Here is a 14,451-nt window from a genome sequence, read left to right as displayed (position 1 = left end):
CAGTCACTGTTTAAAAACCATTCAATCATGGAGCTAAATCTAACCCTTTCCTTGTGCAATCTATGCATCTACACAGTTTCCAACAAGAATCAGCGATTGGTGTACATGACTGATTCTCTTTTTGAGGATGGATGTAGCCTCCACTGTTGCAGTGGCTCAGATCATCTAGCTCCACACACAAAACCTCTGTTCCTGTAATTCCATACAATGCAGATCTAAGAAGGCAAATAGCGCTGAGATAATTGACTTATTTGTGCTCTTTACAGTTTCTGCAGAAATGCTACAGAAGAACCTCGAACAAATGGGGAAACAGATTGCCACTTTGGAAAAAGACATCGAGAGCTTCCCACAATCCAACAGTGAAGAAGACAAGTTTGTAGAGAAAATGACAATATCCTTTCACTTGGCTCAATTAAATTAAAACCTGTTCTTCGTATTTGATTTATGTTGATATTAGCCATTGCCTGCCTACCTTTGTTTCATAAGTTTAACAAATATAAAGTTTGGGAAGGAGCTCTTGAAACGAAAGGGAATGGGTGAAGATTAGCATTATTCCAGATTTTCCATTCAGCATTAACCACTTTTTGTTATTGCCAGATTCTCTGCCAATATTACAGTAATGCTAATTGGAAAATCTAGAATAATGCTAATTATCCTTGTACTGAAAATATGATGGCTAATGAATTCCAACATCTTGAGTTAAACAGGCTGACTGACAACCAATCGTCAGGTGGGAAAAGATGTAGTTATAACGCTTAATGTAGAGTATGTGTATGTATTCATACTGTTTCAAAGGCTGAGGGGTAACCGTTTGAGATCTTTAAAATGTTAAGGGCACTTGATGGTTACTCTGTACCCACTCTATTGTTTCTGGTGCGGGGGATCCAGAATGAAAGGGCATAATCTTAGAATTAGATATAGGCCATTTAGGGAGTGGTATCAGGAAATATTTTTTTCACAAAGTGTAAACCTGAAACCCTATTCTCCACCCTGGAAAAAACTTTGGAGGCAGCATCAATTGAAATTTGATAAATATTTGCTAAATAAGTGTATCAAGGAATATGAAGCAAAGGCTTGTAATGGAGTCCATGATTTTTTTGAATTGTGAAACAGACCCAGTAGGTTGGATGGCCTACTCCTGTCCCTGTGATCTTAAGAGCTCAGGGCAGGAGAAGACCATACTGCCCATTGAGCCTGCTCTACCATTCAGTATGATCATGGCTGATCTTCAGCTTCAACTCATCCTTCCTGTCCACTCCCCTAGCCCCTGTTCAAAGCAGTGGTCGATAGATTTCCAGATACTGATGACATTAAGGGGCGCAGGGGTTGTGCAGGAAGATGGCATTGAGCTAGAAGATCAGCCATGATCTAGTTAAATGGTGGAGTCGGCTCGAGGAGTCGAATGGCCTACTCCTATTCCTGTGTTCCTAAGACACGGGTGCAATGTCAAGATAAGGAAACGATCGTTTAGGACTGAGATGAGGAAAATTTCTTCAATCAAAGGATTGTGAATCTTTGAAATTCTCTACCCCAGAGAGTTGTAGATGCTCAATCATTGAATATATTTAAGGCTGAGATGAACAGGTTTTTGGAGTCTCAGGGAGCAGAGGGATGTGGGGACTGGGCAGAAAAGTGGAGCTGAAGGTTAAGATTCCCCAGCCAGGGAAAAAAGCAAATGTTCTATTCATGGGGCTTATTGGCAGACAAATAATTAACTTACTCCAGTGATTTTTCTTTTAAGGAGCTAACAAGGGTCATATTGACCCTGCTCTCTCTAATTTTTCAGTGGTCTATTGGTCTAGATTCTTCATACCATGAATAATGTGCATCTGGGAGAGAATGAGCTATGAATTGGAACAGTAGAGATAAAAAGGAAAAAGCTATAAATACAGGAAATAAAACAAATGGACAATGTTCAAATTATCTGAGATCTGTCAGCATCTGAAAAGACAAAAGATAAATCAACAGTTTGGGCACAGATCCTCTCCTGATGAGAGGAAGTAATCTGGAGAATGATATACGATTGTTGCCCTTTTTAAAAAAAATCTCGGTATGGTTTGTACTTGTGAATAAGATCTGGCAGCTGAAGACTCCCTTGCAAATTCTAAAGTATGTATTAGATGAATGTAGATAAGCGTTAGAAGTTTTATCTCTTGCTGAAGATAAAGGAACCAAGAATAGAGGCAGTGAGAGTTGTATTAATGAAGCGGTGAAGAACGTATTTCTAAATAAGCAAATGTTTTGTTTCCAGCAGGGATGTAAATGATGCAAAGCTGTTTTACCCACAAGATCGTTATCTTGTTTATTCTGACAATGTTTTTACTACAGTCCCTTTAGTGTGACCGTCATTCCAGCGCAGATTTATTTGATTCCATATGCCTGGCATAGGAGTGGCTCCTTGAACTGTGCGTGCTGACTGATGTGAGAGATGTGCACCTTCACCATATCTCTGCAGATAATGTGGTGATTTGAGTTTAGTGCATTAATCCATTCAATATGTGTGGGCAGTGTTTTCCTCTTACAGGTCCCATGTAACACTCCTTGATCGCAGGTACCCGGAATGAAACTGGGAGCTGCTTGATTTAACATTGCAAATAAGAGTTGTTCTTGAAATGTGCCCTGCAGCTTTAAGTGACCAGTAATAAATCTTACATGTTACAGGACTTTTTCTTTTCTCCCACCTTGGCAGAATGTGCTGACTCCTGTTCTGAAACCACTCCATTGACATTGGATATACTTTGTGTCAGCAGGTTCGTTAGCCAAACCAAACCCAATCCTCTCTTCAATTAGCATGCGCATGCTCTTTTCAGTAGGAGTCATTGTAATGATATCTCAGTGCCCGGTGCAATGGGGCCAGTAGGACCACATGGAGCTCTGAGATCAGCTAACACTGCCCATAATAGGAACTAAAATTGGAAAATCCTAGGACCATGAACTGAGTGGAGATCACAAGCTCTGAACCATTTTTAAAGCTTAAAATCAGGGTTTTAGAAGGTTAAACTGAGCATCAAGATGATGCTTCAAGCACTCCAAAACTCTCTGTCAGATTGAGAACACAGTAAGAGGTTTACTGGACATGCTACTTACTGTTGTAATGAACTGGAGAAGATCCACTTTTATAGCCCTGATTGGTACTTTAAGAAAAATTAACAGTAACTCATTGATTTTCACTGTTTTCTGTAAAGCAGCTTTTGAAGTTTGGCAATCTATTTAGCCGAGGGGAATACAATGATTCAACACATAGCACAGCTGACTTGATGACTCCAGAGCAAGAAACAATTCCCTGAAATTCAGCACAAGACCCCAAAGGAGACAGTTATGATTTGCATGTTGTGGTTCTCAGGCGCCACTATTACTTGTGCTTTGAAGTCCAGCCTAATATAGGCTTTTGGTGTTGGCTCGAGGAATAGTCGTGATTCTTGAGGTCATGCAAACACTGACACAATTTAAGGAAGATAACAAATGCATTTGTAATGTCATGTAGCATGTGAAATTACAGATTTGGTTACAAACAAGTATTTGAGCAGAATACCCAAAAATAGATTATACCTTTCCATTGGTTATCTTCACACAATGTCCTTTTAAAAACTACATTGAGAATAAAAAGAAAGTCGTAATTCTTTATAATCTGACTTTACAATTGGGATGTGAACATCTGATCAAGAAATGAAAAACAAACATACAAGAAATAATAGCTGGTCAAGCAGCATCTGTGGAGTGCGAAACCGATGTTTCCACTTGAGATTAGAACTAGGAGCTATAAATATAAGATGGTCGCTAATAAATTCAATGATCAATTCAGGAGAAACCTTTTTTATTCTTTCACGTGATATGGGTGTGGCTGGCTAGGACTACATTTGTTGCTCTTCCCTAATTGCCCTTGAGAAGGTGGTGGTGAGCCACCTTTTTGAACCGCTGCAGTCCATGTAGTATAGGTACACCCACAGTGCTGTTAGAAAGTGAATTACAGGATTTTGTCACTGAAGGAACAGCAATATAGTTCCAAGTATACCTAAAAATGAGGTGTCAACCCAGTGAAGCAACAACACATGACTACTAGCGTGCCAGACAGAAGCAGCAAATGATAGAGCAAAGCGATTCCACAACCAACGGATCAGACCTAAGCTCTGCAGTCCTGCCACATCCAGTCATGAATGGTGCTGGACAATTAAGCAACTCATTGGAGGAGGAGGAGGCTTCACAAATATCCCCATCCTCAATGATGGAGGAGCCCAGCACATCAATGTAAAAGATCAGGCTGAAGCATTCACAGCAATCTTCAGCCAGAAGTGCCGAGTGGATGATCCATCTTGGCCCCCCTCTGGATGTCCCCCGCATCACAGATGCCAGTCTTCAACCAATTTGATTCCCTCCATGGGATATCAAGAAGTGGCTGAAGGCGCTGGATACTGCAAAGGCTATGGGCCCTGAAAACATTGTGGCGATAGTACTGAAGACTTGTGCTCCAGAACTTGCCGTGCTCTAACCAAGCTGTTCCAGTACAGCTACAACACTGGCATCAACCCGGCAATGTGGAAAATTGCCCAGTTATGTCCTGTACACAAAAAGCAGAACAAATCCAACCTGGCCAATTACTGCCCCATCAGTCTGCTTTTGATCATCAGTAAAGTGATGGAAGGGGTCATCAACAGTGCTATCAAGTGGCACTTGCTTAGTAATAACCTGCTCACTGACACTCAGTTTTGGTTCCGTCAGGGCCACTCAGCTCCTGACCTCATTACAGCCTTTTCTCAAGCATGGACAAAAGAGCTGAACTCCAGAGGTGAGGTGAGAGTGATTGTCCTTGACATCATGGCAGCATTTGACTGAGTGTGGCATCAAGGCACCCTAGCAGATCTGGAGTCAATGGGAAACAGGGGGAAAACTCTCTGCTGGTTGGAGTCATACCTAGCACAAATGAAGATAGTTGTGGTTGTTGTGGTCAATTATCTCAGTTCTAGGACATCACTGCAGGAGTTCCTCAGGTTAGTGTCCTAGGCTGCTTCAGCAATGATCTTCCTTCCGTCATAAGATCGGAAGTGCAGATGCTCACTGATGATTGCACAATGTTCAGCACCGTTCGCGACTCCTCAGATACTGAACCAGCCCATGTCCAAATGCAGCAAGACCTGGACAATATCCAGGCTTGGGGCTGACAAGTGGCAAGTAACATTCATGCCCCACAATTGCCAGGCAATGGCCATCTTCACCAAGAGAGAATCTAACCATCACCTCTTGACATTTCAGTGGCATTACTATCGTTAAATCCCCCACTATCCATATCCTGGGGAGTTACCATTGACCAAAAACTGAACTGAACTAGCTATATAAATACTGTGGCTACAAGAGCAGGTCAGAGGCTAAGTATCCTGCAGTGAGTAACTCGCTTCTGACTCCTCAAATCCTGTCCACCATCTACAAGGCACAAATCAGGAGTGTGATGGAATACTGTCCTCTTGTCTGGATCAGTGCTGCTCCAACAACACTCAAGAAGCTTGACACTATCCAGGACAAAGCAGCCTACTTGAATGGCAGCACATCCACAAACATTCACTTCCTCTACCACTGACTCTGTAGCAGCAGCATGTACCATCTACAAGGTGCACTGCAGAAACTCACCAAGGCTCTTTAGGCAGCACCTTCCAAACCCACCACCACTGCCATCTAGATGGAGAAGGGCAGTAGACACATGGGAACACCACCACCTAGAAGTTCCCCTTCAAGCCACTCACCATGCTGACTTCGCCGTTCCTTTACTGTCAAAATCCTGAAACTCACTTCCTAACAGCACTGTGGGTGTACCTACACCACATGGACTGCAGCAGTTCAAGAAGGCAGCTCACCACCACCTTCTCGAGTGCAATTAGGGATGGGCAATAATTGCTGGCGTAGCCAACGACACGTGCATCCCATGAATGAATAAAAAATAAGGTCAGGTTGATGTGCGACTTGGAGGGGAACTTGCAGATGATAGTGTGCCCATGCATCTGTTGCCCTCGTTCTTCTAAGTGGTTAGAGGTCACGGGATTAGAATGTGCTATTGAAGGGGCCTCGGCGAGTTGTTACCCTCAGAGTAGTTGGAACGTGGAATTCGCTCTCAAAAGGAGAAATTGAAGTGAATGGCATAGATACATAATGGGAAGCTGGGTAAGCGCATAAGATAGAAAGGAATAAAAGACATGTTGATGGGGCTAGCTGAAGAATAGTGGGAAGAAGCTCGCGTGGAACTTAAACAGTTTTTGAGCTAAATGGCCTGTTTCATTGTTGTAAAAACGTCATTTCAGGTCGATGCCCTTGCCTATAGTAGAAATATTGGCACTTCTTCAGAACCAGGTCCTGTAAGATTCCTGGTGAAGTTTGCCATGCAAAATGTTGGCCCGAATGTTTCTGAATGCCATGCTCTTGTTCCATATTTATTTGGCATTGTTCTAATTTTTTTTAACTTTTTAATTAATTTGTCTTCAATAATGCAAAGAAAAACTTTAACACAGTAAACACATGAACAGCAAGACCAGAAGGAACAAAGGAAGATAATCCAGGAGTGTAGGCAAATAGGGTATAAACAGCTTATTGTGGATAGCTCCCTAACCAGTACTTTGAATGGCATGTTCCCCATATGTAGGTCAGAGCAATTCCAAATCTGAAACAACTTAATTTATATACAAGGGGATACATGAAACTCATTAGAAGTAATCAGACTACTGCCAGAAATAGATAGGAATTAGGCATGTTGTCGCTGTAAAACAGGAATTCAGTATTGATGCATCGTGGTGATTTAATGTCTACATTGCCAATTCTTCATTCCTCCATCCTTATATTTGTGCTGATGCACTTTTCTGTGCTTTCCCTGTTTGACTTTCTTAAATGATTTTGCACACACATTGCAAGATCGTAATTATTTATTCTTGACATGTATACTGAAATGTCCCTAAAAACATTGTGTAGCACTAATAGCACAGATGTGAACTGACGTAAGCAAAACTGACCCTAACAGGAAATTGATTTACAGATTATGTTGCCTGCATTCATGTTTTCATTATTCACTGACTTTTGCATGATTGTTTCCAGCTCATGCAATTCACTGGTATACATAGGAGGGAGACATTTTCTGACTTGCTTCTGTTCCTGTGAATCATGCATTGTAAAACAATATTGCAAACTGATTTGTAGTTAAAATTGGGACTATTGCTAATGCTGTAGATTTTTCATACCTTCTTGATGCTTCATTAAATGATGTAATTGTTACAAAATGTACTCTGAAGTTGGAATTTCGAGAGGACTAGAATATAAAAGCAGGGATGTGCTGCTGAGGCTTTATAAGGCTCTGGTCAGACCACATTTAGAATATTGTGAGCAATTTTGGGCCCCATATCTCAGGAAGGATGTGCTGGCCCTGGAGAGGGTCCAGAGGAGGTTCACGAGAATGATCCCAGGAATGAAAGGCTTAACATATGAGGAACGTTTGAGGACTCTGGGTCTATACTCGATGGAGTTTAGAAGGATGAGGGGGGGGGATCTGATTGAAACTTACAGAATACTGAAAAGCCTGGATAGAGTGGACGTGGGGAAGATGTTTCCATTAGTAGAAGAGACTAGGACCCAAGGGCACAGCCTCAGAGTAAAGGGTAGACCTTTTAGAACAGAGATGAGGAGAAACTTCTTTAACCAGAGAGTGGTGAATCTATGGAATTCATTGCCACAGAAGGCTGTGGAGGCCAGGACATTGAGTGTATTTAAGACAGAGATAGATAGGTTCTTGATTGGTATGGGGATCAAAGGTTATGAGGAGAGGGCGGGAGAATGGGGTTGAGAAACTTATCAGCCATGATTGAATGGCGGAGCAGACTCTATGGGCCGAATGGCCTAATTTCTGCTCCTATGTCTTATGGTCTTATGGAATATTTGAAGCCAAGCTTTATAGGAAACTTACATTTGCATTCCTACTATGACACATCAGTAGCCTCTTGTCATCAAGTTCAATCTAACAGTTGGTGATCAATAAATTTCTCTCTGTCCCTTTAGTTGCATAGTTTTAAACTTGCTGACCTGTTAATTTAGTAATTGAAGATTTAGTGAAGGAAAATATGAAATGAGGAAAAGGATCAGAGTAAAGCCCAAGACAGAATTAGCAACATCCTCGTGCATTGTATGTGGTTTTCAATTTTGTGCTGAAGAATATTGTATAGAATTAATTGAGGTCGCAGCATTCAAATTGCCTGAAGGGTGAAGCCAAATATTCAAAATGAGTGCTGTAGGTTTTAGACCAAAGCACTAATAGTATTTTTAAGAGTGAAATCCCTTTTCTTTAGCTGTTACATACTTCAAATAAAGATGCCCTGGAAGTTTTCAAAGACCAGCTAACTTGAGAAGTTTTAAGAAGATTGCCTTTCAGTTTTTCTTTAAATGCTTTGATGATCAAGTAATTTGATTTTAACATGATCATCGGTTTAAGCAGCTTATGAAGTGCTGATGAAGTTTGAATAAAAGCCCATTTATTCTTAGGTTTTAGTTGATTCACTTGACTTCTCAGGGAATTGTAGCAGTGTACAAAAACAAAATGATGTAACAACTAACTTTGTTAAACTTTGCAGGTGCCTTTTTCTCAGTCTTGGTGTTTCTGTCAGTGCCTGTAAAAGCAAAAGATAGGTTTACTGTTTAATATAAATCACTTGTCAGTTCCGATGAAGGATCTTTACCAGCCGTGATCTGGTTGAGCAATCATATTTTGCAAAAGCTTTTAAAAGTGAGGAAAGATGAGGCAAGGCAGGGACAGAATTACAGAATGCAAGGCTGTAAATGACCGAGTGCTGTAGATCAATGGTTGGATATAGTAGAGGGGCAGCAGTGATCTGCCACTCACCTCCAGATCTTGGCCCAAACATGGCCAAAAGTGCTGAATTCCAGAGATGAGGAGAAAGTGACTGCCCTTGACATCAAGACAGTATTTGTCTGAGTGTGGTATCAAGGAGCACTAGCAAAATTGAAGTCAATGGAAATTGGAGAGAAAACTCTCCACTGGTTGGAGTCATAACTATCATTAAGGAGAATGGCTGCGGTTATTGAAGGACCAATCATCTCAGCACCAGTATGTTGCTGCAGGGGTTCCTCAGAGTAGCGTCCTCTGGCCCAACCATCTTCAGCTGTTTCACTAGAAACCTTCATGTCGTAAGTGGGGGTGATCTCTGCTGATTGCAGTTTTAGTAACATTCACAACTCCTCAGACATTAAACGACAATTTACCTTAAACACACTATATAGATATAAGTAATAAAACATCCCCAGGCGCTTCACAGAAACATTATAAAACAAAATATGACACTGAGCCATAAGGGGGGTATTAAATCAGATGATCAGAAGCTTGATCAAAGAAGTAGATTTTAAGGAATATCATACAAGAGGGAAAGCAAGGTAAAGAGGTGTAGAGAGATATTCTAGAGCTTAGCGCTTGGGCAGCTGAAGGTATGTGATGGAGCGATTAAAATTGGGGTGATCAAGAAACCAGAATTAGAGCAGTGGATATATCTCTGATTGTTGTGGGGCTGGTGGAGATTACAGAGATGGGGAGAGGCAAGACCATGAGGAAATTTTAAAACAAGGATGAGAATTTTAAAATCAAGGCACTGATTGACTGGAGCTCGATTGTAGTTCAGCGAACATAGGGATGGTAGAGGAGCGGGACTTGGTGTGAGTTAAGGCACAGACAGCAGAGTTGTGGATGGCAATTTTACAGAGGGTTGAATGTGAGAGACCAATTAGAAGCCTGTGCCCACATGCAATAAAATCTGGACAACATTTAGGCTTGGGCTGAGAAGTGGCAAGTACCATTTGCCCTACACAACTGCCAGGCAATGACCATATCCAACAAGAGAGAATCTAACCAGCTTCCCGTGACGTTCAATGGTATTGTCACTGCTGAATTCCCCCAGCAGCCATAACCTGGAGGGTTACCATTGACCAGAAACATAACCTACCAAATAATGCCGGCCTTGCCAATGATGCTCAAATTTCACAAATGAATGAAAAAAATAAAAATACCAAGACAACAAGAGTAGGTCAAAACTCAAATTCTGCGGCAGGTAGCTCACCTAACTCCCAAAAGCCAGTCCGCCATCTACGAGGCCCAAATCAGGATTGTGATGGAATACTCTCCACTTGGCTGGATGAGTGCATCTTTGACAACACTCGAAGCTCAACAACATCTAAGACAAATCAACCTGCTTGATCAACATTCATCCACCACTTTAAACATTCACTCCTTCTACCACTGGCACACAGTGGCAGCAGTCTGTACCATCTACAAGGTGCACTGCAACAACAACACAAGTGTGTTGCGACATCACTTTCCAATCCATGACCTCTCCACAGCAGATGCATGGGAACACCATCATCTGCAAATTCCCCTCCAAGTCACACACCTGACTTGAAGCAATATCGCACGGTCAGATCCCTAGAACTCACTCCCTAACAGCACCGTGGGAGCACCTGCACCACAAGGACTGCAGCAGTTCAAGAAGGCGGCTCACTACTACCTTCTCAAGGGCAGTTAGTGATGGACAATGAAAGCGGGCAACCCTCCCATCCCATGAATAAATAATTAAGAAAAACCAGAGCAAACGGTGCAAGCTGGGATGTGGTGTTGGAGGATGTTGCAAAGGTAGGTTGGAGCAATGCCATAGGTGAGGTTGAGCATTTTCAAATGAGATGTTTAGGAGTGGTAGCCAATGAAGATTAGCAAGGAAAGGGGTGATGGGTGAGTGGAACTTAGGAAGTAACAGAATGCAGGCAATGGGCTTCCACGTTCTGGAGTTTGTAATAAGCAAAAGCAAACCTTGGCTTGGGTGGGGGTTGCTGGGTGACACAAAGGAATAAGGTAGCTGAGGCAGGTAGTATTGTGGAAGTGTCACTTTCAGTCTCATTGAGTGCAAAATGGGGTTTGAAACTGAAATTGTTCAAACAGTTATGCTACTGTCAGGCTTATTGGGAGCAAGCAGTCAGGTTGGAGTATGGATTTGAGGACTAAAGCATGGAGTTTCTGGGAAGAACTTAAATCATGGCTTTACCATTGATATGTTTTAGGAGATTAAGGCTCCCGTGGCTTCCTCAGACAGCTCAGAACTGTTACAGTCAGGGGATTGGTGTTTGGAGAGGTAAATTTGTGTGTTGTCAGTGTACTTAACAGAGGCTGACTGCATGCTTGCCTTGTACTTTACATTTTTGATGTGTTTGGGGCTTCATACACAAATGAAGTTTGCTGCACTTATTGTGGCCCGCTGTCTATTAGAACCTACAAGTGGAACAATGGATGCATAACATCATGTTCATTAAGCTGCCTGAAATACTATATTAAAAAGATGTTTTGTATAATATTGCATAGAAATGGCAACAGAGAAACAAACCATTTGGCCCAGCCAGCCCTGATCATGCATGTGAACAGAAGCGGCCCCAGAATGGAACTCTAGGACACAGCTACCCGCTTGCAATCATTGAGAAATTGTCCTTAATAAGTACACCCTGCTTCTCTTCTAAGTAGTTTTAACCAAATTTGCTACCTTGCCTTTATTACCAAACCCATTAGCTTTTTCTAATAGTCTTCTATGTGGTACACTGTCAAAGGCTTTCTGAAATTTCACACACTCCATACCTACTGTGTTTCCTATATCTCTTGCTACCCTAAAATACCCTCTCTGGTTTGTCAGGGATAATCATCTTCTCCTGATATCTGTTATGGCTGTTTCTAAAGAATTTCCCTCCTTCAAAATAGTTAGACGTTTCGTTAAAAATGCCAAGATTTTTCCTGCCACAGATTTTAGGTCCGTAATGTAACCCATGGCAGTAGATTTCAAAATTTTCTGTGCAGAGGACCATTTGATAAAATTGACACAGTCCTGGGGATCTCCATACTAACTTCTGATATTCTGTTTCCTTTGAGTAGATTACACTATAATTGGAGAGAAGGTTTTGATTTGCATGTAGCAGTGGAAGTAATGTTTTATTGGGTCAAAAAGTAGAAGTATTGAATAATGAATTATTGAGATGCTAGATCTTCCACTGAGTTGTGCACTTATCACAGATAAAGCTCAATCTTTTCCAGATGCTGGCTGACTTACATTGTACATTCAGCATTAACTGTGTTTATTTCAAATTTCCAGATTTATTTCCTTTAAATATGTATGATGACCACTTCCTCAGAGATAGCTAATGGATTAAATTTCCTCAAATAGGGTTTCAATATGATGGAAAGAGGTGTAACAATCTGTACACTTTGAGGATCCCCAGTGTCGGTATGTTGAAATGCATGTAAATCCAATGCAGTAGGAGAGTCTAGCAGAAAATTCTGGGAAAATTGTTGAAGTCAGTTGGGCTTTGTTCATTTTTCGATTTAGCAGTTTTTGGAATCATCATGCTCACTGCAACAAAAGCAAAATACTGTGGATGCTGAAAATTTGAAATAGAAACAAAAAATGCTGGAAATATTCACCAGGTGAGGCAGCATTGGTAGAGAGAAACAGAGTTGATGTTTCAGATCAATGACCTATTATCAGAACTCAAAAGGAAATGAAAGGTTATTGATCTGAAACATTAACTTTGTTTATCTCCATTGATGCTGTCTGACCTCAATATTTCCAGCATTTTTTCGTTTTTATTATGCTCTCTAGAATATTTCTCAGCTTTACAGTGCAATTCACCATCAGTGTTGAAAGGTAAATTAATTTGTCTGAGTTAGTTATAGTTCCTGTGTCAGTGAAAATAACACTGATCTGTGTTACTGAGAAATTGTATGATATTGTGAGAATGTTCCATGTCATATATCAAGATAAAGTTTCCTTAATTAAAGCCTTGGTACAGCTTTGTACAGGTTGCAAGGGAACAGTTTGAAAAACTATCAGGAATGCATAAAACCATGGAGGAAGATTTTGAAGATCTTGGACAATACTTTGTCTTTGACACCAAGAAAATATCTGTTGAGGAGCTCTTTGGTGATCTTAGTAACTTCAAGAGTATGTTTTCGGTAAGTACTTAATTAAATGCAAATGAAGCAATACAATAGTGACATGGGTACTCTTGAGATTTGGTGCAGGGTGTCACCTTTACAGTCTAGTCCCAAGCTGGTGAATGCCACCTTCAGCCTGGGCACATTCCATCGATATAGTTTTACAAAGAGGCAAAGGGCACTTGATGTTTCCTATCTGGCAATTTAAATGACACCAAAGTCTCAATGTAAGTTAAGCTTGTGGTAAAAAACAATCATGTTCAGTTTCCCTTCATGGAATCGAAATGATGCAGCACAGAAGGAAGCCATTTGGCCCATCATGCCTCTGCCAGCTCTTTTTGGTAGAGCTATCCAATTAATCCCACCCCTCTGCTCTTTGCCTGTAGACTTGTAATTATTTTTTGTTACCTTCAAATATTTAACCAATTCTCTTTTAAATGCTACTACTGCTTTTACCACAATTTTAGGCAATGCATTCCAGACCACAAGCGCTTGTGTAAAAGAGAAAAAAGTTTCCTCATGTCAACTCTAGCTCTTTGATTTTGAGCACCCTAATTAAATTTTCTCTTAACCTTCTCTGCTCTAAGGAGAACAATCCCACTCCAGCTTCTCTACACAACTGAGCTTCCTCATCCCTTGTAGCATTCGATTAAATCTCCTCTTCAACCTCTCCAAGGTCTTGACGTCCTTCCTTAAAGTACGGAGCCCAGAATTAAACGCTGTACTCCAGCTGAGACCTAACCCAAGATTTATAAAGGTTTAGAATATTTCCTTGCCTTGGTACTCTCTTCCTCTTTTAATAAAGCCAAGGATCCTGTGTGCTTTCATGTCATGGTTTAAATTCATAGGTGGGAGGTCAATTTATGACAAAAGAAGTAATGGTTGGAGGGAGGATGGATTCTGGCCTACTTCAATCTACCCCTGAATGCTGTGGAGGGAGCATGCTTCTTAGACAAAGCCTTTTACACGAGGAACTGGATTTTTGATTGACATGAATTAATTCTGATACACAGCATTGGTGCTAAGTGGCTTGCAGATTATGAAATGTCCCGTTGGAGGCGTTTATCTTTGTCTTATCCAGTGGTATAGCCAACTTCAACTGGAAGGCACTAACAGGAGGCTGGGTATGAAAACATGTGCCTCATATATTCATGGCTCAATTACCACGATTGAGTTGTCTAGGTAAGTAGTTGCCTCTGAAGCCCCACACCTCCAATGGATGGAACTGCTATTCGATGAAGCCTGGTATGTGTCGATGCTTTAATCAGAAGAATGATGGCAATCCACTCTCATGTCAATGGTAAATGTGTTGCTCACCATGTCTTTAATTGAAAAGTTCCAAGTACTTGTTCTCCACTGGTCTTTGCAGCCAAATAGTAATAATCTTCTTAGGTTGGGGGGAAGCAGGACAAGTAAATGGGGTATCTGGGATCAAGGCGTCTCCAGAATGACATTTTTGA

At 41.2% G+C, this 14,451-nt stretch overlaps 1 protein-coding gene across 1 annotated transcript in view; it reads left to right on the top strand.

Moving 5' to 3' along the window:
* diaph1 (diaphanous related formin 1) overlaps positions 1 to 14,451 on the top strand; it is a 348,897-nt gene that overhangs the window by 266,529 nt on the left and 67,917 nt on the right. Inside the window, exons 24-25 of the mRNA XM_078551232.1 lie at positions 267 to 392; positions 12,846 to 13,009. Coding sequence (XP_078407358.1) covers positions 267 to 392; positions 12,846 to 13,009 — 290 coding nt within the window. The remainder of the gene's footprint in view (positions 1 to 266; positions 393 to 12,845; positions 13,010 to 14,451) is intronic.

This window comes from Cetorhinus maximus, chromosome 10, assembly GCF_964194155.1.
Source record: "Cetorhinus maximus chromosome 10, sCetMax3.hap1.1, whole genome shotgun sequence".
Classification (NCBI taxonomy): Eukaryota; Metazoa; Chordata; class Chondrichthyes; order Lamniformes; family Cetorhinidae; genus Cetorhinus; species Cetorhinus maximus.
The sequence above is the reverse complement of the archived record's forward strand: the minus strand, read 5'-3'. Positions and strand labels throughout refer to the sequence as shown.